Source organism: Rattus norvegicus, chromosome 15 (assembly GCF_021556685.1).
Source record: "Rattus norvegicus strain SHRSP/BbbUtx chromosome 15, alternate assembly SHRSP_T2T, whole genome shotgun sequence".
Classification (NCBI taxonomy): domain Eukaryota; kingdom Metazoa; phylum Chordata; class Mammalia; order Rodentia; family Muridae; genus Rattus; species Rattus norvegicus.
Window position 1 is genome coordinate 40,890,088 of NC_141548.1, and position 27,560 is coordinate 40,917,647.

Sequence of the window (27,560 nt, forward strand, 5' to 3'; positions counted from 1 at the left end):
TACCAGAGCCCACACCCAGCCAGCATTTCATAAACATGCTTAAAGTGAGGGACAGTCATCTCCATTGCATGCAACCTCCTGGTACAAAGCCTCATTGGAACCCAGAAATGTTCTAGCTATTGAAAGGTTCAATAACCATGCAGCAACTTACCATTCCTGGGCCACATCCACAGAGAGGCTCTCCTCATTTCAGCCTCTGGTTCTCAGCATCCCTCCTCCGCTATGAGGCTGCTGCTTTCAATCCTGGGGGTCCTCACCTTGTTATCCATACTTCCTCTGGGTAAGACAAAGGCTTTTCATTCCAGGGGTATGACAGCAGAGGTGTAGGAGACACACGGTATGTAAGAAATTTGAGGAGTCCAGAAAAGGAAACTGGGCAATTAGAAGAAGGTAGAAGAAGGGAGAAGGGACACATCTGCCATTGTCCTGGGTCACAGGATGCTGCCAGCAGGAGGCAAAGGCTTGTGTTATGTGTTTCTTTAAAGTTGGTTGAAACTCATATGGTTTTACTTAATCTGTGTGGGCATTGTATTAGGTAGGAACAATGGCTTCACCTGAATTCATTTTTAATGTTTATCAGCATATATTAATTTTACATAATAATGGGTTTCATTGTGATTTTGCTTATATTCAATTCCTTGTCTTGCCCCATCTCCTTCCTCAAAGTCCCTTTCCTCTTGCTAGTCAGCCTCCTCCTACCTCTGCCTGCATGGGCTGTTTCGTTTTGTTCTGGGAATTGTTTTGGTTTTGTTTTGTTTGTTTAGTATGGGGAATTCCTTTGGGTTTGGGGTTTTTGTTTTGTTCTGGATAATAATGTAATTACATCATTTTCTCCCTCCCTTTTCTCCCTCAAACCCTCCCATATACCTCTCCTTGTTCAAATTTGTAGCTTCTTTTTTTTTAAATTAATTGTTACATGCGTATAGGAGTGTGTAAATATATATACACATATTGGTAAATATAACCGCCTGCTCAGTCTGTCTAATGTTACTTGTAGGCATGCTTTCAGGGCTGACAGTTCGGTACTGGATAACCAAGCATGTGCTCCTCCCGGGGAAGTTTCTCCCACTCTCGGCACTCCTGGGTTGCCTGTAGCTCGTTGTGTAGCGGTCTCTCACGGGCTTTCCCCCCTACACTTATCACATCTGTTACTGTCACCCTCGTTCAGCTCAGGTCTAGGCAGTCATGTCAGTGAGACTTTGTGGGTGTGATGTCTGACATTAGGAGACACAATTTCAAAGCAAAACCCCTGCTCCTCTGGCTCTTAGACCCTTCCCCTCCCATCCTCCACGGCGTCTCCTGCGCCTGAGGTGCAGGAGTGCTTTGTCTCTTGGGACTAGACTCCACGATTCTGTGTTCTGATTGGTTGTGGTTTTCTATAGTGGTCTCTGTTTATGGTTTGTTTGGGGCTTTTTGGTCTTTCTCTCTTCCTTCCTTCCTTTCATGTGTGTGTGTGTGTGTGTGTGTGTGTGTGTGTGTGTGTGTGTGTACACGCGTGTGCGCACGCACACATGCACACACATGCATGTTCCAGTAAGTCCCATTAGAGTTGTTTATAGAAGTATTTGAAGCATGTGCCAGAGTTCATTTGCAAAAACATGGGGGAATTACCAGTGGTTACACCACTGAAGAAAATGTTTCTCCCTCCTAGCTGAGTGTTAATATGCAGGAAGGGGTGTGACCCAGTAGCCCCACCCTTCCATGACAGGATATTGATGGGCCCCCATAGGAGTCTTGTGCAGGTCATCATAGGTGCTGGGAGGTCATCATGCCAGACCCAGAATTCAGTGTCCCGTCTCTGTCTCTGTCTCTGTCTCTGTCTCTCTCTCTCACACACACACACACATACACACACACAATCCTTGCCCCCATCCACAATGATCCCTGGGCCCTGGGCGGAGGTGGGGCAATTGATCCCACTGTCATTATTCTCTTTACTGTGACCATCGTTGCAGTCACTGATATCGGCCCAGTGCAGAGGGAAGTTCCTCTGCCAGGCTCTGACAGCAGCCCTGATCTATGGGCCTAAGCCGCTACTTAGTGGGTATTGATGAGTCCTTCATGTCCATTAGCAAAACAACAGCAGCCTTCCACTAGGGCCTATGACCTCCCCAGCCACTGGCTTTTGACCAGGTTTGCAGCACCAGATGTGCTCACAGGATCAATCATTCTGAGTCAAGATCAAATCCCATTTGAAAGTGGTTGTCTGTGTGGCAGAGTTGCTGCTATTGCACCAGGGGGCTTAGTCTGTATTGTACACAGAGCTTATGGCTGAGGACAACTGTTGCTGACAAACCTCTCTGCACTGTGAGAGGGTGAGGCAGTGGGAGGAAGCTTCATCACTGTTCCAGCCTGATGTTCTATGTCCTGTGATGAAGGCACATGGTATTGTCAGGGTCTTACCATCGAGTTCTGGTGGGCAATCAACAACAGTTTCACCTTAATCATTAGCCAAATGCTAAATAATCAATTTAATCTTCCAAATTTAAGTTTAAAAATCTACCAGTATTCTATAACAAATACCTGTCCCTGGGTTTTCATTTATCATCTGTTGATTTGTCTTTTTGAACGCACACTAGCTACAAGTAAGGGTTCCCCCAACCATTGGTGTTGCTCTATATTTTTACTAAGAGATAATTTCCTCTTTTCAAAAAGTTTTGTCCTTAAGTAGTTTCAGTGTATTTGTAAGTTATGCAGCCATTGCCACTCTACATTCCACAGACATTCACTTCCTTCTCCCTCTCCTGATGCCCTGGAAGTCTCCCCCGCTCTGCACCTTGGATATAGACACAGCAATACAACCTCTGGCCCTCTGGTCTGCCTTCTTCTACTCAGAACAATGTTTCTAAGCTCCGTCTCTGCCTCAGTTCACCATTCCTTCTGTTACTGAAAACCGTTCCACTGTGCTGAAGAGACGCAGTGGTTTGACTCCCAGCAACTCCATGGTGACTCACGACCCTCTGTCATTTCTGTATAATATGTCATACATCCTAAATGACGACAGATGAGGAGAAAGGCATTCCTCTCTGTGTCAGCAAGGAAGGTCCCCAAACTAATCTCTGGTGGGGAGTTACAGACAGTGCTTCTGGATTAGCCTGGGCATGTTTATGTGTAGGGCATCTTGAAGAAGAACAGCCAGACAAAACAGGACTGTACTGCCAAGGATAGATGAGGGCATTGCCCCCTGAGCATGTGTGTCTCTAAGCTGTCACCTACTTTAGTCATTCTGCTCTAGACTTCGTGTAAATGGAACTGTGTTTATGTGCTTTTTCTGTATGCAAAAATGTTACCTCACATCACATTCGTGACGTGCACCTGTGTGGTCTCTGTGAAGCATTGCTTCCTTTGGTGGAAATACTATATTACAGTATCTATAATACAGTATTCCATTACATATCCGGGGACTCAACATGAACAAACGAATAGGCGTGACAAGCCACAGTACCGGAGTGAAGGACAGAATCCTTCTTGGTAGATGGAGAAAAGGCATTTGACAAAATTCAATGTCCTTCTTACAGTAAAATCTCCCAACGGATTGTGTGTGAAAAGAACACACCACAAAACAGTAAAGCCTGCATACAGCAAGCCCATAATATTCAACATGAAAACTTGAAGACTTCTGAGATCAGAGACAGAGATGCTTACTCACAGTTTGTGCTAACCCAGGACTAAAATTCCTAGCCAGGGCAAGTAGGAAAGCCAAGGGAGTAACAGTCACTTAAACTAAAAAAAAGGCCAGCTGCTTCCAACTGTGCCCCAAAGCCCCATCCCAGCACCAGCATCCTCCCCTTCCTGAATCTCCACCCCCTGACCTTCCTCCCGCTTCACTTCTTTGATAGTCTGTATCGTGCTTAGATGTTTTCATTTATTCCAGCTTCCACTTATGACAGAAAACATGCAAGGCTGAGCATAGTGACACACTTGCAATCTCACCACTTCGGAGGCTGAGCCAGGAGGATTGCCATAAGTTCAGAGATAACCTGGCCTACATGATAAGTACCTGGCCATTCAAGCCTACATAGTGAGATTCTGTTTCAAACTCCAAAGGAGGAAGAAGGGGGGGGGGCATTCATTGCTTTCTCTTTGGTCTGGGTGGTTTTGCTTAACCTGACGGTCTTTTCATTTCCTGCAAATGACATCTTCCCATCCTTCTTTATACTGATTCTTTTCTTTAACCACTCATCTGTGATCAAGCACATAGACTGATCCTACAACACACACACACACACACACACACACACACACACACACACACACACACAATTTTTCATTGATTATTTATTCACTTTATATCCTGATGGCAACCCCCCTTCTCCTAGTCCCACCCTCACAAGCCCCTCTTCCCTTCTCCTCAGAGAAAGGGAGGCTCCCCATGGGTATCAACCTGCCCTAAGACATCAAGTCACAGCAGGATTAAGTGCATCCTCTCCTCCTGAAGCCAGACAAGGAAGCCCAGTCAGGGAAGGGGATCTGAAGGAAAGCAACAGAGTCAGAGACAGCCTCTGCTCCAGTTGTTAGGGACCCACACGAAGACCAAGCTGCCATACACAAAGTTAAAGTAGTAAAAACGAATCCTTTAAAAAATAATAACCAACCTCTGCCCCGCAAAAATAATAACAAATAAGCAAATACAGTGAAATGTATTTGTCTTCTCTTTTCAAAGCCAGAAGCTTCCTGGCGAATCAGGAGTGTTTTTCCGAGTACCGCCACTGCAGGATGAAGTGCAAAGCCAACGAATACGCCATCAGATACTGTGCGGACTGGACCATCTGCTGTCGGGTGAAGAAGAGAGAAGCCAAGAAGAAGATTATGTGGTGACACACTGAGCTCCCTCTTCTTAGATGCCAGGGAAAGGCACCCAGAGTGTACAAAAGTTCCTTGTCTACCTGCGGATAAACGGTGTGACGAGTAGAAAGGATTTCATGATAATTTCATGCTTAGATGGTCACGTGCACACAAATACATGTCTTATCACACTGTGAGTCTGTTTTCATGTGTATAACTTTCAGCAGATTGTGTTTTTAACCACATCCTCCATACATGCAAGATTGGCCTTGGCAATGTGGGTTGTTAAAAGGAGGAGGAGGAGAAAGGTAGGAAGAATGCAAAGGGCTCAGCAGAAGAGGAGAGATAAAGGAGTAGGGTGGACCTGACCAACATGTATTATACACACACACACACACACAAAGTTGTCAACAAATATGTTTTAAATTATTTTAAAATTTAAAAGGAAAATTTCTGGTCTTGGGTAAATTATTCACCATTTAAATGTAATGAGCTATTAAGATGATTACATAAATTAGAATGTAATACCCAATCTTTCTTTTTTCCTGAAAGAAATGAACTTGCTTTATTTAACAGAAAATATATTTTCAAATTGTGTGTGATATCATTTCTCACCACTTTAGTATTTATTTTTTAATTGCATTTTATTTACATTTTAAATATTATCCCATTTCCCGGTTTCCCCTCCAGAAACCCGCTATCCTACCCACCCCCCTACTTCTAGAGGGTGCTCCCTCACCCACCCACTGATTCCCTCCCACCTGGGACACTGGGCCTTGACAGGAACAAAGACCTCTCTTCCCTTCGATGCTGGGCAAGGCCATCCTCTGCTACATATGCAGATGGAGCCATAGGTCCATCCCTGTAATCTGTTGGGATGGTGGTTTAGTCCCTGGGAGCTCTGAGCTCTGGTTTTACGTGTGTGTGGGGGGGCAGTATCTGGTTGGTTGATATTGTGTTCTTCTTATGGGGTTGCAAAGTACTTCATTCCTTCCTCTAGCTTTTCCACTGGGAACCCTGTGCTCAGTTGAATGGTTGGCTGGGAGCATCCACCTCTGTATTTTTTTTAAAAAAGATTTATTTATTTTATGTATGTGAGTACACTGTCGCCTTCTTCAGACACACCAGATGAGGTCATCAGATATCATTGCAGATGGTTGTGGGCCACCATGTGGTTGCTGGGATTTGAACTCAGGACCTAGGGAAGAGCAGTCAGTGCTCCTAACCACTGAGCCATCTCTCCAGCCCCACCTCTGTATTTTTAAGGCTCTGGCAGAGCCTCTCAGCAGACAGGTAGATCAGGCTCCTGTCAGCAAGCACTTCTTGTCACCCACTATATTGTCTGGGTTTGGTGGCTGTATATGCACACCCATGTGCGGCAGTCTCTGGATGGGCTTTCAGTCTCTGCTCCACACTTTGTCTCCATATCTCCTCCTGTGAGTATTTTTGTTCCCCTTTCTAAGAAGGTCTGAAACATTCACATTTTGGTCTTCCTTCTTCTTGAGCTTCATGTGGTTTGTGAATTGTATCTTGGGTATTCCAAGCTTTTGAGCTAATATCCACTTATCAGTGAGTGCATACTATGTGTGTTCTTTTGTCATTAGGTTACCTCACTGAGGATGATATTTTCAAGTTCCATCCATTTGCCTAAGAATTTCATGAAGACATTGTTTTTAATAGCTGTATATTATTCCATTGTGTAGATGTACCACGTTTTCTGTATCCATTCCTCTGTTGAAGGCCATCTGGGTTCTTTCCAGCTTCGGGCTATTATAAATAAGGCTGCTATGAACACAGTGGAGCATGTGTCTTTGTTATATGTTGGAGCATCTTTTGGGTATATGCCCAAGAGAGGTATAGCTGTGTCCTCAGGTAATTCAATGTCCAATTTTCTGAGGAACCTCCAGACTGATTTCCAGAATGGTTGTACTAGCTTGCAATCCCACCAACAATGGAGGAGTGTTCCTCTTTCTCCGCATCCTCGCCAGCATCTGCTGTCACCTGAGTTTTTGATCTTAGCCATTCTCACTGGTGTGAGCTGAAATCTCAGGGTTGTTTTGATTTGCATTTCACTTATGACTAAAGATGTTGAACATTTCTTTATGTGCTTCTCAGCCATTTGGCATTCCTCAGTTGAGAATTCTTTGTTTATCTCTTTAGCCCATTTTTTAAAAGGGTTACTTGATTCTCTGGAGTCTAACTTCTTGAGTTCTTTGTATATGTTGGATATTAACCCTCTATTGGTTGTAGGATTGGTAAAGATCTTTTCCAAATTTGTTGGTTGCCATTATGTCCTAATGACACTGTCTTTTGCCTTACAGAAGCTTTGCAATTTTATGAGGTCCCATTTGTCGATTCTAAATCTTAGAGCATAAGCCATTGGTGTTCTGTTCAGGAAGTTTTCCCCTGTGCCTATGTATTCAAGGCTCTTGCCCACTTTCTCTTCCATTAGTTTCAGTGTATTTGGCTTTCTGTGGGGGGTCCAAGATCCACTTGGACTTGATCTTTCTACAAGGTTTCAACAATAAAAGAACTTCTGGGCGGAATCATCATCCCTAACCTCCAGCTGTATTACAGAGCAATAGTGATTTTAAAAAATGTATGGTATTGGTACAGAGACAGGCAGGTGAATCAATGGAATTGAAGACCCAAAAATGAACCCACACACCTATGGTCGCTTGATCTTTGACAAAGGAGCTAAAACCAACCAGTGGGAAAAAGACAGCATTTTCAACAAATGGTGCTGGTTCAACTGGAGGTCAACATGTAGAAGAATGCAAATCAATCCATTCTTATCCAATCTTTCTACACTTGTATATGTCCTTCTGGTTCTAAAGGTTTCTGTTAAGGAGTCCAGTGTTATCTAATACCTTAGCAAGAGTAGGGTCCTCTCTCTCCTTCAGTTTTCAATGTTTTCACTATAATATGTCGTAGAAAATTTCTTTTCTGGTCTTGTCTACTTGGTGTTCTATAGGCCTCTACCTGGATAAGCATCTCAGTATGGATTTGGGAATTTTTCCTCTATGTTGGCACTGAAGGTATTCTCTGTGCCTTTACTGTGGTATTCTTCTTCTCCTATGTCCAAAATTTGGAGGCTGGGTGTTCTTCTGGGTCATTTTTATTAGGGAACATCACTATGGGATTTGTGTTTTTCTAGAATGACAAATTCTCTCTCTCTCTCTCTCTCTCTCTCTCTCTCTCTCTCTCTCTCTGTGTGTGTTTGTGTGTGTGTGTGTGTATGTATGTATGTGTGTGTATTGTGGTGTGTATTATTGTGTGTGTGGTGTGTATGTGTGATGTGTGTGGTATGTATTATTTTTATTTCTGCATTGGGATTTATATATCTAGAATTAGTTTGTTGGTTCAGTTTTTCTTTATTTTGTTCCAATCACCTTTCTTCTTTCAACAGAGGTGTTGTAATGTTCAGGATTAAAATGATGACCTCTGTGTTTATGTGGTATTGGAGATGCAGCCTCTCTTCCAGGTCTTGTTTCTCTATCATCACTTGGTAACTTTACCCATTTGGTCAAGAAGCCTGGAACAAATTTCCCCTGACAGTGCAGACTGGTCCTGGGTCTCAGAGCCAGATAGATCAACTGTGGTGTCCCAGTCAAGTGGTTGTTAGGGCTCTGGGACTCTGAGCTAGTTGTGGCTACTGAGTCCCTTGCAGCCAACAGGCTAGGATCAGCTATAATAGAATTTGAGCCATTAAAGAATACAAGTATCAGCCAGATGTGGAGAAGTATGCTTTTAACCCCAGCATGCAGGAAGCAGATCAGATGGATCTCTGTGGATTTGAGGCCAGCCTGGTCTACATAGCAGGTTCCAGGCCAGCCAAGGCTACATAGTGAAAGGAAGCAGAGAAAGAAGAGGAGGAAAAGAAGGAGGAAGAGAAGAAAAAGAACAAGGGGGAGAAGAGTAGAAGGAAGAAGAAAAGGGGAAAAAGGAGGAAGAATAGAAAGAAGAGGAGAAGGAAGAAGAGGAGGAGCGATGGCTTACTTGGATCTATAGAACACTTTGGTAACATGAACCTTCTAACAATATTAATTCTGAGGATTCTTCTTTTCTTCTGATGTGTCCTTGAATTTATTTTTTCAGTTCTCATAGCTTCATTGTGTAGGTCTCTAACATCTCTGTGCTAGGCTGTTACATACAGGGAGAGGGAGTTGAACTTGCATGTCTTTCCTATGGTTGCTTAGTCTGAGTGAGGAAGGCTGGTGACCACCAGAGACGTTTTTCATGGCAGTACTATTTCTTTGTGTATCAGAGGCTTCTGCTGGCCACACTTGGAGTTTCGTCCTGTGGATTGGGCAGGTTCTCTCACCTTCTGAAGGCTCCTCAGACTCACCTCTAGGAATGGCTGTTTTAGGTAAGGGATGTCTACATGTATCGACTGTGTGGGAAACAGCCATAGCACTGAGACCTCTGCAGACAGAACCGCTGTCTTCACACTTTCAAGGTAATAATCACCCTGCAGGGAGGATGTAGCTCAGGGTCTCATGTACCCCACACCAAGCTCAGAGCCCTTAGGCATTAGAGCAGTGAACAACAGATAGGTTGGTCCAGAATGTTTAGTGCGTACTGATCTCAGGCTCCAACTCCAGGGTAATTCTCAGTTGATGAGACCTTTTCCTGGCTGCTATGGGCAGAGCTCTCTCCTAGACCAAGTCAGGAGCCTGCCTGCCTCTTGCAGCCCTCTTGCTCACCACAGCTGTCTCACTGGACTGTCCTCCCAGAGCAATGGCTGGCTGAATCGAGCCTCCTGGGCCTTCCACCCGACCCTGTTGTTACTGTACAGTTATCTCACAAGACACCCTTAGTTTTTCTGTCCACCGCTGACCAGTCAGAATTGTTGTCCAATCCGATCCAAGGCTTTCGAGGCTGTGGCTAATGGGGACAGAACCGCATGGCTTTCGATTGGCTTTCCCTTTCAGAAGTGCTCTCTGTTTCCCTCCCTCTTCCAGACCTGGCTGAAGTAGATTGGCTTGCTTCTCCTTGTCCTGCATTATTTTCTCGGCTCATTTCCAGTATCTGCCACTCCTTTCATGGCTGTTAGAAGCCCTCCCTCTGTCTCTGTCTTTGTAAGACAGGCTTTTGTCTTGTTCGTGCCTCTCCTTCACCAGCACACACAGAGACAGCCTCTGACCCGTCCAGCGGGTCCAGTTATTCAGGGTCCCGAAGAGGCTTTCTAGCTGTGGGTCAATGGGGGTGAAGAGAAGAAGGAGACCAAGCAAAGTTCTGTTGTCAAGGTCTCATTTATTGGAATGAACGTTACAGCTTTTAAGGCTTTCAGGTAGGGGGAGTGACCTTTGTGAAACACAAAGGAGGGAGGGATGAGGGTATAGGCAGTGATAGCAGGAGGCAAAGAGGTCAGGCTGACGATGAGGTCAGGCGGTGGAGACATCTAGTGTTTGCCCAGGAGACATCTGGTATTTACTCAGGCTGAAGTATTCCGTGAATGTTATCTTCCTGTGCCGTAAATTCATGGGAGAGGCTTTTGTCCAACAATCTCAAGGCTTTATGGCAGTCATTTCAAGGTTGAACATCTGTGGCCATGGAGCCAAGAGTCACGTAGGCATTCTGAGCTATACAGTCACAAAACGGCCAGGCCCAAATCCAATACAGCTCCCTACAAGCCTCTAGGCCACCATCTTACCCAAACGTTCATTTTCGCTAATGGTCATCCACAGTTTCATTGCAGATGTAGACAGCCTTTATCCATTCATCAGTCGGTGAGCATCTAGGGAGGTCTGCGGGTCAGTTGTTGTAGCTTTTGTGGTTCCTTCTGCAAGAAGACTAAGATGTGTGACATCTATTTGTGTTGCTGACTGAGATTCCTTCAGATACAGACCCAGGAGGGAGCCAGCGGGACCACACAGTCATTCCATATTTAGTGTTTTTTCCAGACCTCTGGCCCGATTTCCATAGCAGCTGCATAAGTTTATTATCGCTAGCAGTGTATAAAAGTTTCTTTCTTTTTCTTTTACAACTTTGCCAGCATTCGTTGTTTGATATCTTTCTTTCTTGTTTAAAAGAACCTTTATTTTTCATTCAACTGACATAGTATCATGCATTTTTTAAATAAAAAAATATTGGAAGGATTGTCATCAAAATGTAATTAAGGTCTCTTGATTTCTATTTCTCTGAACCTTCTAATTTTCATAAATTTTGTTAATTTTTTATAATAAATGGTTTTTTTGGTTCTTTTTTTCGGAGCTGGGGACCGAACCCAGGGCCTTGCGCTTCCTAGGTAAGCGCTCTACCACTGAGCTAAATCCCCAGCCCCTATAATAAATGTTTTTAAGCCTCAAGAAAATTCTTTTCACTATCTCCTTTTCCATAGCTTTGATCAGTTCACAACTGCCCTGGGTTTTCCTTCAAACCATCATAGCGTCTCCTTCGTTAAAGGTATTTCCGATTAACCAGAGTTGAAGGGTGACCTCTGGTAAGTCCCGGTTTTCGATGAAAGCTGTGTGTACAAAGCTGCCCACAGCTAAGTCTTGGGTTAGAAAGCAGACGCTGTGTGCTTAGGCAAGCCACACTTCCGACCTTTCGATTTCCCGCTTTATAAGAATGATTTGAGTCATTCTTAAATAACTTAAAATTTTGTTACTATTTCTATATTCAGTGAAAAATTCGACTTTTAATTACCGTGGAATTTGACAATTCTGGCAAAGGTAAAGCTGACTTTCTTGATATAAATAAGAAGCATACTATGTAAGACTGCAGATGTTTACCTGGTGAAAATAAGAATACACTCCAGTAAAGAACGTGCTATCTAAAAATTTCAGTTTCTGTCAAATAAACAAATAAATAGTCCTTCTGCAATCTCTGTTTAAAATAAATATAATATTAACACAGCCAATTCAATACATTTTATTCCTTAATCATAAAACCCTGCTGTACACAATGTTTCCATGTTTTCCAAATCTCCACTCATACCAAACATCACAAAAAACATCACTGATTCTAAGAATGGAACCATCAAAAGGAGGGAGGAGAAAGAAAAAAGGAGGGAGGAGTTAATTAACATACATTCAAGGAGTGAATTATAGACATGCACAATTTATTTGACACTTTTCATGAATATTGTAGCATTTTCTTGTCAGAAACAGGTTAAGCATTCAGCTTAAGCAGCTTTCAAACTCCAAGCGATACCCAGTCAGTTTGAAGAAGCAACCCATAACCGGTTTCAGAATAAAGTCCAAACCCTCCAACTCTCTATGTGCTTCCTCCTGTTTCTTTCCAAACACAAATGTGCACTCTCGAGTAAGACACTTTTTGTGTCTTTCGATAAATTATAAGGAATACGAACTAGGTGTGCACAGAGTTTTGTAGGTACTTTGTAAACATCCGCGTCACTTGGATCCTGTGTTGCAAAAGCCGGAATCAAATTGAATCAACAGGGATCACTACTTTCCCAGACGCATTCACTCGCTGCACACTGAGAGAGAACTAGAAGTCCTCATAACCGATGTTCAGGTGAGGGGGCAAGAAGACGATCTCAGCCAGTCTGATTTGCCACGGGGAGAGCCTAATGGGCTGTCCACAGAATCACACTTCGTTAATAAATTCGGTTCTGGAATGAGGCAAGCTCAAACACATTCGTCCTGGGTGGCTGTCACAACTCTGCTGAGGATCTGGAACAATCTAAGCTCAAAAGTTCCTGTTGTCGTTTTGAAATTTCTTCCATCAGTCTGAAATTATTTCTCCCGAACATACCTTGGCGATCTTAGACGCTGAGGTAGGAGATCCCCATGGCCACACACCACGACATGATGTTCGCCACGTCTAGAGGCTGTGTTCCAGCTCAGTCATCAACAGATCTGTGCGCACCGACAGTTTGTGCGGTGTCCGGTCATCCGCGAACCAGCGCAGCCTGGTGTACACCTCAGCCGGCTCGGGTGTCCATGTACGGGTGAGGGTGCGGGTGCGGGTGCGGGTGCGGGTGCGGGTGCGGGTGCGGGTGCGGGTGCGGGTGTGGACTGGGTAAAGGGTTCCCACGGTCGGCCAGAAACTTGGGGAGCCACCAACTCCAGCTTCAGGTGCCAGAGCGCATGCGCAACACTGAGATGAACGCTCAGTGCTAGCGGAACAGGGTATGTAGTGTCCGCCACACCAGTGCCTGAAGCTGGGCCATCATCCTGAGAGTCCGGTGCTGCCTCCTCTCAGGGACCAAGCACTCAGATGTGGCTTGCCCCCGTGGCTCCACCCCCCACTGCTGTGTGACTGCTTAATGATAGCCACAAGTGAAATGGAATCTAGAGACATTTTTATAATTTTAAGAAAAATGTGTGTGTGTGTGTGTGTGTGTGTGTGTGTGTGTGTGTGTGTGTGTGTGTGAATGTGTGTTATGCTTGCGAGTGCTTATATGCACCACGTACATAAAGGAGCCCGTGGAAGCCAGAAGAGGGAGCCGGACCCTATAGAACCAGAATTACCAAGGTGAGCCACCGAGAATGCTGAGAGTTGAACTCAGTTCCTCGGTAAGAGCACTGCCGGTAGCGGATGAACTGTCTCTCCGGTTCCTGGAATATAGTTTTGATTTTCTATCTTTCCGACAGACAAAAAGACTGAACACTGAGCTTGAGAGATGGCTCAGTGGTTAAGAGAACTGGCTGCTCTTCCAGAAGTCCTGAGTTCAAATCCCAGCAATCACATGATGACTCATAACCGTCTGTAATGAGATCTGATATCAGCCCTCTTCTGGTGCGTCTGAAGACAACTACAGTGTACGTATATATAATAAGTAAATTTTAAAAAAAAGACTGAACACTTTTCAGAAAGTTACTGGTCGTTTAGATTTCTTTTTGATGTCTGAATAACTCATACACACACACACACACACACACACACATCTTTTTAGAGTGAGGAAGCTTATTTTTTGTAGTATCATAGTGTTGACACTACGTTTAGCCTCCTGGGACAATTCTACTCCTCCATTAGAGTAGATTTCTATCTGACCTTTAGTAGTTTCCTTTGCCTAGTGTTGACAAATGCCTCTCGCTCCTTCAGCTTTTCTGAATTGCACCTTTTAAATGTGTAGCCCAAGGGCAGATGGCTCTAGACACTTCATAGAACGCCATTTGACTTCTATACTAACTACTAGACACTAGGCAGACTGGTGGGTGGACATGGGTGTGGTGTGTTCCTAAGGATGTTCTTTCAGTTGCTGTTGTCCAATAGTCTTACTGTTTAACCAAGACAGTGGTCTAACCTTTGGCCGTTTTAGCTCTAGACTTCCAATTAAGCATTAGTGTTTAAAAGTAGTTGGGCTGGAGATTGCTTGAACTACATAACAGGCCTGATTTTACGTTGGGTCAGTAGATCATGGAAGCTTAAGAGCTCTCTACTCGCTAACTCTAAACCTAGTAAACTCTTACTTAATGCACTTTCATTTTTTAGTTCATTTAGAGTTCTAGCAAGTCAACATCCTGTGCAAACTCATGGGTATTTTTTCCTTTCCAGCTTTCTAATCTACTTTTCGAAACTGGGTCTCAGACATTGAAGATACTCATATTAACTTATTAGTTTTCCTTGCCATGGCGACATCCCTGAGGACGCCCCTTAGAGGAAGAAGTGTTTATCTTGGCTCACACAGGAGAGATTTCAGTCCTCAGTCATGCAGATCCTTGCTTCTGCTGTTCCCCTGGTAGGACACCGGGGCAGGGAGCGTGTAATAGCAATCTGCGGACCTTGGAGTAAGGAGGTGTTTCCAGGAAGAAGTCGGGGTAGCATGAAGTCCTTGGTGAGTGGTCAGTCAGATCTGGCTCCCTTCAGCTGGGGCCCAAAGCTTATCAAGTCAGGAGCCTGTGTTGGGCTGACCCACTGATGAAGTCAAAGCCCTCACCATCTCCTCATCTAATTGCTCCTCTAAAACCATTGTGTTGAAGACCACGTTTGCAACAAATAAGGTTTTGGAGAACATTTCAGATTTGAGCTCCCTTTTCCTCCCCACAAAAGAACAAAAACAAAAACAAACAAACCAGAAAACGCAAAAGCAAAAGGACCCATGGGAGCATGATTTCCAGGGCAGAGAAACCACAGAGGCAACAATTAAATGTTAGTAATTGTCACTACACATTATGAAAGACTCAAGTGACATAAATAGAGCCAGGAAGACTGCTCAGTGGGTAAGGAGCTTGTGCCACACCTGACAGCATAGCTTCTGTTTCTTCACGTGGTGAAAGGAGAGAACCAGGGGCTGGAGAGGCGGCTCGCTCTGTCGCTAAGAGCTCTTGCTGTCCTTTTAATGGACCTGAGCTCAATTCCCAGCACTCACACCAGATGATTTACAACTGCCTGGAACTGCAGCTCTAGGAGATCCTGTGCTGCCCCACGTGCGCACACACACACACACACACACACACACACACACACATATATACATACACATACATAAACACATATGTACACACACAAATAAAACAAAATAAATCCTTTAAAAAGAATAAAAGGAGAAAGCCAACTCTCACACGTTGTCCTCTGACCTCCACACACGTACAACGGTGCTTATGGGCACTCACGTGAAAGTAACATAAATGCAATAAAATAAAAAGTAATAAATACCGTTGAGTTTTGTATGCTGACTTATTATTTGGTAACCTTACTGAGCCCACTTCTTTTTTTATGCAGCTTTTCAAGACAGGGCTTCTCTGTGTAGATTTCATTTCACACACATAAAATTAAAAAAATAAAAATTTGAAAGTAATGCATGCAATAGGTATGAGGAAGTATCTTTCCTACTGTCTAATTCTTTGTGGAAATACTGTGTTTATCGGCAAATAATTTACATCTCAAGGAACTAAATGTCAAATGTCATCCCTCCAGTTTACTCTGCCATCTATCCTTTCTGGTTCTTTTCAACATAAATTACAGACGGGTAGGTGACAGATGAGGTGTGGGCGAGGCGAGGCTCCTGTCAGCGTATAGTGCATGCGCCACCTGTAAGCGACGTACAAACTTTGTTTAATAGAAATAAGTACATACGTGAGTCAGGATAGGGAATCTTAGAAATGCGGTGAAGAAGGCAGCTTCGTCAATGAGATTAAAAAGTAACCTGATGGCTAACATTATTCTCAATGGTGAAACACTGACCGTGTTGCCACAAGAGTCAAACAGAAGGCAAAGGGGTCTCTCCAGAGATGGCTCAGAGGTTCAGAGTAATGACTGCTTTTCCAGAGCCCAGAACTCACATGGTGACTCGCAACTATCTGAAACTTGAGTTCCAGGGGATCTCAGGCCTCTTCTAGCATCACAGACATACATTTAGACAAAATAAACTCATTCACGTACAGATAATAAAAAGGAAAAAATGTAAAGCCATAAAAAAAAATTCCTGTTCCCAAAACTCAGTGTCCTGCCAGGGTGGGGGCCAGGTTACTAGTCAGTGCGGTGAGGAGGAAAAGTCAAATCCTGTTGAGGTTATCGATTAATCTCTACTCAAATTGTCCCAGCAATGGTGGCACATTTCTTGCTACAATCCTCAACGTTCTGGGTTCCCAAATGAAACACACACACACACACACACACACACACACACACACACACACACACACACGTTTTAAGATGTCTTGAACAGCTCAATGGCTGGGCTACTTCCAAACCTCTACATGGCTGATGTACTTTCCAGTGATCCCAACCCATCACTTACTGAAACCTATATCCCATCTTTACATCTTTACTGAGCCAGACCCAGACCTCTAGCCCTCCTGGGTCACGATCCCAGACTCTTACACGATTGCTATGTTCTCTCTTCTGCACCTCTCAGACCTGCTCTTTACTTCTTTTCTGGCATGAAGGTCTCTCTCCCCTCCTGCTTCTTCCTCAGTTCCTTGTCTAGGAATCCCAAAGTCCTGCCTCTGTCTCCCTGCCCAGCCATTGGCTGCTGGCAACCAATCAAAATCAACTAGGGAAAGGATCCCTCAGTGTCTTGTGTGTAGTCATGTAGATTTTCATATAATTTCATGTAAAGGTAACATAAGTAGTATTATACCAAATCTACAACAAGATCCCACAAATCAAATACAAAGAAACATCTCTTGTCTAAGGGTATGATTAGCCACATAGACAAGCTCAAGGCATCTATTTAAAACAACTATGGGAACTAAGAAGTGAGTTCATGCCTGACAGTGATGGTGCACACCTCTATTCCCAGTCCTCAGGAAGCAGAGGCAGATGGATCTCTGAATTTGAGGCCAGCCTGGTCTACAGAGCTAGTTCCAGGACTGCCAGGGCTACATAGAGAAACCCTGTATTGAAAACCAAATGCATTTCTAGAAAACATCCATTAATAGTAGCACTAGCCATTTTAACACAGAGAGATCATAAGGCTTACAAGCTTAGAAAATTATGGGACTCACAAAGCTCATCTTCAAGGTTACATATACAGTAAAGATTCCAGGAGATGCTTCAGTGGTCCGGTTTGCAGAGAGCTACAGGGATATAGCACCCATATTGGAATGGGCTTCTCAGTGATGCACCTGCCTGAGGGTCTGCCCCTAACCTTGTAAGAAACTCCAATAAACTCATTGGCTCATTCATCTTGGACAGAATCATCTCTTGGTTGTGTCATCGGTGCGCTGTCGGGGGCCAACAGACATCTACTCTCATATTCCTAGAAAATGCACAGTCAGAGCCTGAACAGGACAGACAAAACTAAAGATGAAGTCAGGAGGAGCACATGCATGGTCCCTGCCATGGGGATAAGGCTGTACCTCAGACTGATCTGCTTGGACATAAAGCAGTCATAAGGGCAAGCCCAAGTTGGCTGCCGGTACTGAAGGCTATGACTTGTACTGAAGCGGCAGTTGTATATCTCTGTTGTGAGACATGCAACCAATGTCAAGTCGTCTGCATGGGAAGCATCTCAGGGTGCCAAGAAGACACATGACATACTGTGGTGCAGAGAAAGAAAAGTCTTAAGCTCTCCCTGCTCCACCTTTTGCTGTATTTGGATGCTCAGCAGAACAGAGGGTGCTCTCTCTATACAGAGTGGCATACTTCCTTAACAAACGGAGTCTGCCACACAGATATGTAGATATGAAATCTATGGGTCAATAAGTACAAGGGGCTTGATAATGGGCCAAGATAGGAAACTATGATAATTGGAAAATAGTCTGTGTCTGAGCTACTTGAATGGAAGAAGGCTTTTAAACAGGAGTGAGAGAGCCTCTCACGGCCTGGCCGGTGCGATCACAGGGCCTGGCGACAGGTGGAATAAGTCTGAGGATTTCCCTTCCTTGGGACAAAAGCTGGGTAGTGTGAGCTGATGTGAAAGAGTGCCTCCTGCCAGCCATTCGGAACACTTGGTTATCGCTGCTGGGGTTAGAACAAATGATGTTGATGAGAAAGCTGGACGTGAGAGGGGCAGCGTTTGGTTTCCAAGGTTACTTGGCCTTGCAGAAAATGAAACACGAGTTAACTCCCAGGGGCTTTGGGAGCAACGCAGGACTTTAGTTAGTTAAGGCCCATGGTGGGATATGACAGTCATGAGACACGACAGGCTGTGGAACATTTGCCGATTTGGACTGGGACACATGAGCTTTAGGTGCTAAGGAATCCAAGATGAAAGGGGGGCGGGGAGACCAGATGATGGAGCCTGCATGGGTATTCAAAGCATATGTGACAAGATTTGTATTGAGTCCCAGTTCCCAACAAAAATATTTGAGAGAAAAACTAAGCGCCAAGATAGCAAGTCTCTGAAAGGCTTTTTTTAAAAAAATTTATTAGATATATTTCTTTACTTACATTTCAAATGTTATTCCCCTTCCCGGTTTCCTGTCCATAAGCCCCCATCCCCTCTCCCATATGGGTATCCCCCCATACATCCCACTTACTGCCCCCCCATATTCCCCTGCAGTGGGGGTCCAACCTTGGCAGGACCAAGGGCTTCCCCTTCCACTGGTGCCCCAAAAAGGCTATTCTCTGCTACATATGCAGTTGGAGCCCTGGGTCAGTCCATGTATAGACTTTCGGTAGTGGTTTAGTCCCTGGAAGCTCTGGTTGGTTGGCATTGCTGTTCTTATGGGGTTGCAAGCTCCTTCAACTCCTCTGAAAGGCTTTAAAGCCTGGGTAACAATTTACCAGGGGGATAAAAGAGGGAATGAATGACAGAATAGAACAAGTTAAAAAAAAATCGATTAAGCTTGTCCTAGATTTAAAGAATTGTTTTCCACAGAGAATACGTGATATAATTTTTTTTTCTGCCAAAAATATGTATTCTTGGAGGCACAGTTGTTTGCATAGTCCAAGGTCCTAGTATAGCCAGGTAAAGCTAGAAAGTCAACAGTCCTGGAGCCAGCCTGTCAGACTTGAGAGATGATCCCAGTAGCAAGCATGGGCGTTGAGAGCACAGCCATGAGGATGCATAGGGGAAGGGACTGCACACTGCTCCTCCCGTGTGCACCAACAGGAATTTGCTCTTAGGTTCACACCATTGGCTCCTTGGTCTCAGACCTTTGAACTTAGTCTGAATTAGACTTCCCTCAGTTCCTAGCTTGCAGATGGAAGGGGCCTAAACTTCTCAGCCTCTAGAATCACATGGCTTAAGTTTGCCAAATAAACACATGAACAGATTATCAGAATGCTTAATCGTTAGGGACCCACAAGGGTCACAATGAATTAACACTACATATACTAGTAAGGGTAATTTTTTTTTAACTGAAAATACCAAGTACTGGTAAGAATGATGAGCAATTGACACTCTTCTCTCTGCTGGTAGAAATGCAAAGTAGTGTAGTTTGGGAAATAAGATAAATATGTAGGTTCTTTTTTACATCTCTTAATAACCTTACTCCTAGTCTGTAGCATGTAATTATTGAAAAACAATCCATACTAAAGTTAGCTATGCCCTGGCAGTGGCGGTCTCCTCACCCCCAGTTTCCTGTGGTTCACTGCTGTGTAACTGCTCATATCTTCCCAGGCCATCCTCCCCCTGGCATGCCCTGCGGCTAGCCTGCTGACACTGGCGGCCGAAGGCTCTAAACCCCTAGCTGCGTTAAAGGAAGACTTGAGAGGCTTGTAGTTTTTCAGCCATATTTATAATAGTAAATCCTCAACTCCCTAAATGCCCACATAAAGAACTCAAAATTCAATTGATATAAATACAAGACTCACACCTAGATGAGACAGATGTACCCTACATTACTCTATTCTCCTATGCTATCCATAGCTACCTGTGACTCTTTCAAGCCATGTAGATAAGGTTCATCTTCTTCTCCATCGTTCTCCCCTCTCTCTTTCTCTCTGTCCCTTCTCTAAAACGTTTAGCTCCACCTTCTTTTTCTATTGCCCAATCACAGGCTCTAGCCTTACATTTCACTTGACCTCCTAACCTATGTACAGACAGCAATCTACATTTCCCCCTTTTTGTCCAATTAAAAGGCTCTTTTCTCTCAGATATAAATTGAGCACAACTATTACCATTCTGTAATGTATAAAGTATGAGACACACCTAACACCCAGTGAAATAAAGCACTCTGACATCTATCCTAACTTTGAAAGACATAATTTTTTAATATTTTAACCTTTATTGAACTCAATAAAGAAAAAATATATACAATTTTCACTTTTATGTATAACTGAATGAATTGTTCAAATTGATTATAATTTTATACCTGAGTTATATCCTGGTTTTAGATTGTATATCATCTGAAAATCATCACCTCAAATCTACAACATTTTTCTTAATGCTAAACAGCTTGGGTTGGGGGGTTGGGGATTTAGCTCAGTGGTAGAGTGCTTGCCTAGGAAGCGCAAGGCCCTGGGTTCGGTCCCCAGCTCCGAAAAAAAGAACCAAAAAAAAAAAAAAAAAAAAAAAAAAAACACAGCTTGGGTTGGCTATGAGACTAAAACCAGTCTTCGACACCATCAGAAATCTGAGAATGACTAATATTACCTGAAAGTATAAGGAGCACAAAACATAGCTTCCAAAGCTTAGCCTATTTATAGAGACCACTGAACCTGGACAGTCCTCCTTCCTCAAAACTTTGGAGCATCAGTCTTCAGCCTTCTGACCCAGGATCATGTGACAGACCTTTGTAACACAGAATTTTGAAGGACTGATTACCCTGTTTTGGCAGAGATTATCAGTCAACTATTCTGCATAGTGTGTCTTTTTTCTGGACAGTATTTTGTCTGTAGATGAATTGAGGCAATTCTTGCCTAGTAGCTGTCTCGCCACAACTGGAACAACTCCATTGATGCTCAATTTCTTCTTTGAATCCAAGAAGGGGTGCTGTCAGGAGCAGACAGGTCTCTAGTCAAATGATCTTTAATAATGAAATGGTCTTAAACATCATATTCTGTGGACTTCTGATGCCTTTGAAGACTATCTATCTACACAAAGTACTTCTGAACTGTTAAGCCTTGACTACTCTCAGTCATTACTATTGAAATATCTTGAAAACACGTTAACATTTAACTCAGAGCCATGAATTTGCCATCTGGCCAGTAACTCATATGCTTAATCATCTAAGGTCAATTTGTAATGTCAGGACAGGGTCTAAGCTTTGTATACTTAAATGTGTTGTATGGGCACAATGCCTATATGAGAGTAACAATACTAATCGCTATTTTATATCAATAAAGAAATCCATACCAATGAGAGACTTAAATTTGTATCAATTAAATTTCGTATCAATGTAAGAGATTATAACTTCAACTTCGTATCAATTATAAAGATTTCTACTTATGTAGGATATAGCAATGTAATGTTTTAATGTATATTCTCACCACCATGGAGATAAAAAAAAATACAGATATAGATAGATGCTCAGAAACATCTTTATATTTCACCCAAACTCACAAATCACATGATTTTTATCTGTTAAACAGATGAACATTGTAAGTCGATTTTCTTTGATACAAAGGAGTAGTCCCCATGGGTCTAGTCTGGTATACAAACAGATTGAAGATGGTCACTCACCCTAACAGGTAAGTGATGGAAATTAAAGTTCACTGTTCCTCTTAGAAGCACAGAGACTGGGGCCTTGAGAAATGAGCACAATTTTAGACTGATTAAAGTAAGCACTTCCCGTGGTTCTTCCCCAGGCTCAGCATAGAAAGAATGGACATGATATCAAAGTCCCACCTTCTACCTGGAAGAGGTTTGTCTGCTCATTCCCAGACAATGCCTTCAGATCAGGGTTCTAACTGGCCTGGATGAGGTTGCCAGAAAAGCACCTATCTCATTAGTAGACCCCTTTCAGACAGAACTCCAATGAAGGGACTATAAAACACCACACAGCACAAAAACAGAAACTTCATAGCAGAATAATACAGTAACTGGATTGAAATCTTCAATGAGGAAATATTATGAATTGCGGTCTGTTTTTCTGCTCCCTCAAAGGGGGTGCCTGTTCTCAGGTGAGGTGAGGTGAGGTGAAATCTTAATTAGTCAAATAAGACTAGAGCCTGTGATTGGCCAGTAGAAGGGAAGGTGGAGCTGAAAGTTTTAGAGAGGGGACAGAGAGAGGGGGACAGGGAGAGGGGGACAAAGAGAGGGAGAGGGAGAGGGAGAGGGAGAGGGAGGGGGACCGAGATGGGAGAGACAATATGGAACCTGAGGGAGAGGATGTTGACTCAGAAGCACATGGTCCTAGGAGCCATAAGTAACTGGGGATTTCACAGATGGACAATTGAGTAATGTAGGGCACATTTGTCCAATCTAGGTGTTCAGCTTGTATCTATCAATTGAGTTTTGAGTTCTTTGTGTGGACATTTTGGGGGTTGATGATTTACTGTTATAATTGGCTGGTAAATTACAAGCCTCTGGAGTTTTCATTTTAAGGGGCTAGGAGATTAGTGGGGCGGATGGCTTGGGAAGATAGGGTTGGTTTGGCAGCCGGTTAGCCATGGGAAGATGGGGGCGGCCAAGACGGCCTTTGCTGATGCTTAGTCGGACTTAATGTGGATTGTTTTTTATAATTACACACTACACGGAAGTATAACATCAGACAAGGTCAAGAAGAAGACAAGATCAGCCAGGCTGGAGACATCCCCAACAATCAGGCAAACTGAAAATAGAAAAGAAAAAGAATATAAAGATGCAAAGTTGAATTATTATGAGATATACATACAGAACAGTCAGGCAGATAGTGTGTTGAGAGTACCAGAGAGCCGGGAAGAGTCAGGAAAAAAGTGCAAGTTCTTTCTAATAATCCTTTATTTTAAATATATATATATATATATATATATATATATATATATATATATATCCCTTGCATCTAAGAATTTAAGTATACCAAAAAAAATTGGCAAATCTGAAAGGAGAAGTTGATGACCGTACAATATTAGTAAAACGATTTCAATGTCCACTTTTCACAATGAATAGAAAATCCAGAAGCCAAGTGTGGGGATGCATACCTGAGATCACTGGGGAAATGAACCCAAGCGTTCTACACACTGAGCTCCATCCCCAGTACGACAGCAATGTCTAAGCGATGTAGATATACTAGGCAATAGAAAGTCCCCTGTGTCTTATAAACTGCAACATACTCAATACTTCGATTTAGGTATTTTCCAAATGACCTTTATTTTTACTAGTTTTTACATCAAATTATGAACAAGCACATCGTGAATAAGGATACATAGGCAAGTGCTCTAACCTCCAGCTCTGCCCCAGTCACAACCAAAGACACATGACCATTTAGTAAACATCTATTAATCAGAGCGGAAATACAAATTCAGTTACCATGTATCATTAGGATGCATACCCCAGAGGGGGTTAAGGGATAGAAAACAGTAGCTAGGATCCAGAATATTTAATAACAACATAAAGAATGGAAATTGGTGCAAGCAATCTGAAAATCAGAGGTGAGATTTCTGGGTCCGAAACGGCACGTGGATCTACTAAAACCAAATGTGACCTGTTTAAAAAAAAAAAAAAAGGAAGAAAAAATGTTTATCACAACACTATAAAAGCCCCAAACTGGAAACTGTTGATGCAATCATTTAACTACACAAGAATAGTCACAGACATGTCCCCGATACTGCTCATGGTGGAGAGGTGAGTACAGTTACATGGTACAATGGAATGCATTTCAGAGTAAAAGTATGACCTGAAAAAGTACCAGCCTGCGCTGGGGAGATCTAGATTAGTCATAGAGACCTTGCTTAGAATGAGTGAGTCTCTGGGCTCCATCTGCAGCTCTACAGAAGTACGTGTGTGTGTGTGTGTGTGTGTGTGTGTGTGTGTGTGTGTGTGTGTGTGCGTGCGCGCGCGCGCATGCGCGCGCGCTGCAGGAGTTTTAGTCTTTATTTTTTATTGATTATCTTATTTATTTGCATTTCAAATGTTATCCCCTTCCCAGTTTTCCCTCCAAACCCCCTATTCCACTCCTACTCTCCCTTGCATCTGTGAGGGTGCTACCCCACCCACCCACCCCCACTCCCACCTACTGCCCTAGCATTCCTCTACACTGGGGCATCAAGCCTTCACAGGACCATGGGCCTCCCCTCCCATTGATGCCAGATAAGGCCCATCCTCTGCTACATATGGAGTTGGAGCCATGGGTCCCTCCATGTGTACTCTTTGGTTGGTGGTTTAGTCCCTGGGTACGGATGCTTGCAGCCAACCATCAGACTGAGCACGTGGACACCAATGGAGGAGTTAGGGGAAGGACTGAAGGAGCTGAAGAGGTTTGCGACCCCATAGGAAGAACAACAATATCAATCAACAAGACCCTCCAGAGCTCCCAGGGACAAAAGTGCATCTTAAAGAAGTAACTACTTGATGACACCACTGATATAAGGTTAAAAATGGGTTTGGGACTTTTCCTTTAGAAGCATCTTAGAAAATGTTCCTTACGGGGTAAAGAGAAAAATACTAGTGACAGGGAATTTAAAGTATTTCCTAAAGGAAGGAAACCAAGAAACACACTATACAGAAACACCGTCTGGCAGAAGCCATTGTTTTAATGGGATGGATGGCACAAGGGCAGCAAACTTGCTTGCTGCGTGTTCACCAGCCCTGTGGCTCCACTCTGGGGACAAAGGAATCAAGAGGACACAGGGTGCAGTGTCCATTCTGACTGTCTCAGAATTCCCAGAGGAACCCTGGATACTCACAGCTACTTCACGAAGAGAACGGGCATTTCCTTTCTTTCTATACAGCACAGAAATTGAGTACCACAAAAAATGTGAAAAATTTCTTTTTTTCCACATACATTCCTGCAATGCCCTTTTAGTTTCCAGCATGTATCGTAAATCTGTCTTATGTACATGTTCACTCCACTTCTAACTGCAAACAGAGGGGGAAAAGTTAATATATAGTTATTGTCCTCCAGTGTCACATGGCCAAGGATAAGTTAGACTTCCGGCACCTCATACATTTTAAGTTGAAACTCTACATAATCAAATATATACCTCTTTTTTTTACCTCATTTTCCAAGGACTATATTAGGAGCCATTAGCTCCCATGATTACAAAAAATTACATGATCTGCTGATCATTTATATGCATCTGACAACACAATGTAATCAGCTTGCGGCCATTTTCAACGTGGAACGATCAGTCACGGAAGGAGCTCCAGTTATACACAGAGTCCATACCAGGAAAAACAAGCATATCCCAAAGCAGCTTTTGATTATCAAAACCTGAGTCCGAAGAAAGGAAGATCAATAGCCTAGAATTCAGAAGCCCTTGTTAAAGCCCTGTATTTCCAATAACCTTCAGGATAACTTTTTGTTATGTGCACCATTATCTGTCCTAGCTTAATGACAAGGGAGTCAGAGGTGTCCTGTAAGATAATGGGTAAGAAACAGTAGGAAGGACCTAAAACCCATGCAACATTGAGACCTAAGTGCCTCTGGAAGCCAGGAAATAAGGGGCAGAGTGGGTGGGGGAGGAGGTTATGGGAAAGGGTGTAGCCCTGGGTATAACTCTTCTGTGGTAAGCCTTGGTGTCTCGCTAGCTGCCAGCATGAAAGCATGGATTAAACCTTTATCTGCAGAAAGAATCAATGTGTGCAAATAATCAATATTGTGTAATCAAATTCTACCAGCAAGCAAACTTGCCTTTTGTGTGCTCACTAGCCCTGTAGCGCCTCTCTGGGGACAAAGAAATCGAGAGGAGACGCTATGCGGTATCCAGAGATCCTACCTCACACGAGAGCAGCAACCATCTCAACGTGTTTCCCAGCGTCTGCTTTTTAAATGTTTCACACTTGGTCCTTAAGTGGCAGCTTGTGAATTAGGTTTGAGGTAGGAGGAAGGAGCGTTCTGAACATCCCCAGAAACCTACAAGCCAAACTGTGTTTTGAAAGCCCAGGCTTCAGTTGTTAAGTGGAGTCTTCTCCATATGCATTATTTGCTTCTGTAAGAGCACAGAAAGTCTGGCTATTCATTCTGATGCCCTCACAGGATTCCCATTGTTACAGTCATTTAAAACAGACTGACAGCTAGCTAGTTTTTAGATTCTTCTCACCATAACATTCGCCTTGACTTCTGAATAAACGGAAAGTGCGGAGAGCTGAGTGTGAGAGGCAAGCTCTGAGAGTTTCAGCTTTCTTCCACCCCAGCTCCTATCTGTGCTCTAAGACTCCCATCACTCCACTCTGCCATTTCAGCCCAGCCTTACCCACAAGCATCACAGATGCTCAGGAATAAAATTCAGAACCAGTTTCTTCTCAGAAGAAAGCGATCTCCAGTCAGTGTCCCCAGCATCTTCATTCCCAACAACAGCCCACACTGTCCATCTCTGCCCATGTCCCTCCCTGCTTCTGCTTCTCTTCTCTCAGCACCACCTTCGTCTTCGTCTTACAGAACCTCATAGCCCAATTCCATAAGGAAAGGAATTCATTTTACCTGGAGGAACATCGGAGAGCAAGACAAAGAGCACAAGGATCAACTGTAGGCTCCCCATAGTCAAACCAGCGAGCAAAGAGTCATCTGAGGTGCAAAGGAAAGTCACTCTCTGTGTAGCTTTCTAGATATAAGGACGTACATGGCTAGTGAACCTTTGGGGACAAGGACATCTGCTTGCTCCACTGAGCAGCCCAATAAAGGCAAGATCTGATTCTGAAAGAAACATCTGATCCCTAACACCTGCTTGCTGCCAGCTGCTTGTGAATTAGCAACCTAATTTATACCATTCCTAGTCTCTTTCTAAGCCCTACTGGGAATGCAGGGTAAATGTTGTTGTATCTTCAGAGTGCACGTATTTAATAGATGCCTAGCATGTTTATGAAGCTGTATGTCTAGCACATGTCCTTGGTACTGTTGGTGCTGGTTATTTTTGCTCTTACACATTCAAAACTCGGACGGGAATTCTCCCCATTTGAAAAGCAAGTCCTCTGAATCGTTACTGGAATAACAGCTTTCCCAAGTCCGTGCAAATCATCAATGCCAACAGTACAATGTGCACACGGGTCTTCCTGAGTCTTGGCACATTGAAGACTGGCCTATCATGATTCTGATTGGGCTCAAAGCTCTTTAAAAAGTAAGAACTCCCTCAAAGAGTGCAGGATTTCCCCTGTGATACCACCAGCACCCAGCACAATTCCAGAGAACACACTGAGTCATGGTTTTCTACTAAATTCTACAGGCATGTTCTTAGGCATGCACTGGGCAATGGGAGCTATGCACAGGAAGTTCAAAAAGCCTCCATTGACACTCACGTCTTCATAGTTACATCCCACCACTAGCAACTTTTAAGTCATCCATCAAAAGTACTACTAATCCTGACACAATTCTACTTCATGAAATGTTTGAGAAATAAGAATCAGCATTCCTAATTACTTAGCAGCTTACTTAATTTTAAATCAGAGGAAAGTG

At 43.5% G+C, this 27,560-nt stretch overlaps 2 protein-coding genes across 3 annotated transcripts; one reads left to right on the forward strand and one right to left on the reverse strand.

Moving 5' to 3' along the window:
* Window positions 1–102: 102 nt before the first annotated feature.
* On the forward strand, window positions 103–4,974 carry Defb43 (defensin beta 43). Its single transcript, NM_001037528.2, is given in 2 exon segments — window positions 103–280; window positions 4,664–4,974. Coding segments are annotated over 2 exon segments (213 nt in total). The 5' UTR covers window positions 103–222; the 3' UTR covers window positions 4,819–4,974.
* Window positions 4,975–22,941: 17,967 nt separating this feature from the next.
* On the reverse strand, window positions 22,942–26,694 carry Defb30 (defensin beta 30). Of its 2 annotated transcripts, NM_001037531.2 has the most exon segments (3): window positions 22,942–23,654; window positions 24,856–25,027; window positions 26,592–26,694. In NM_001037531.2, coding segments are annotated over 2 exon segments (228 nt in total). In that variant the 5' UTR covers window positions 26,650–26,694; the 3' UTR covers window positions 22,942–23,654; window positions 24,856–24,857.
* Window positions 26,695–27,560: the final 866 nt, after the last annotated feature.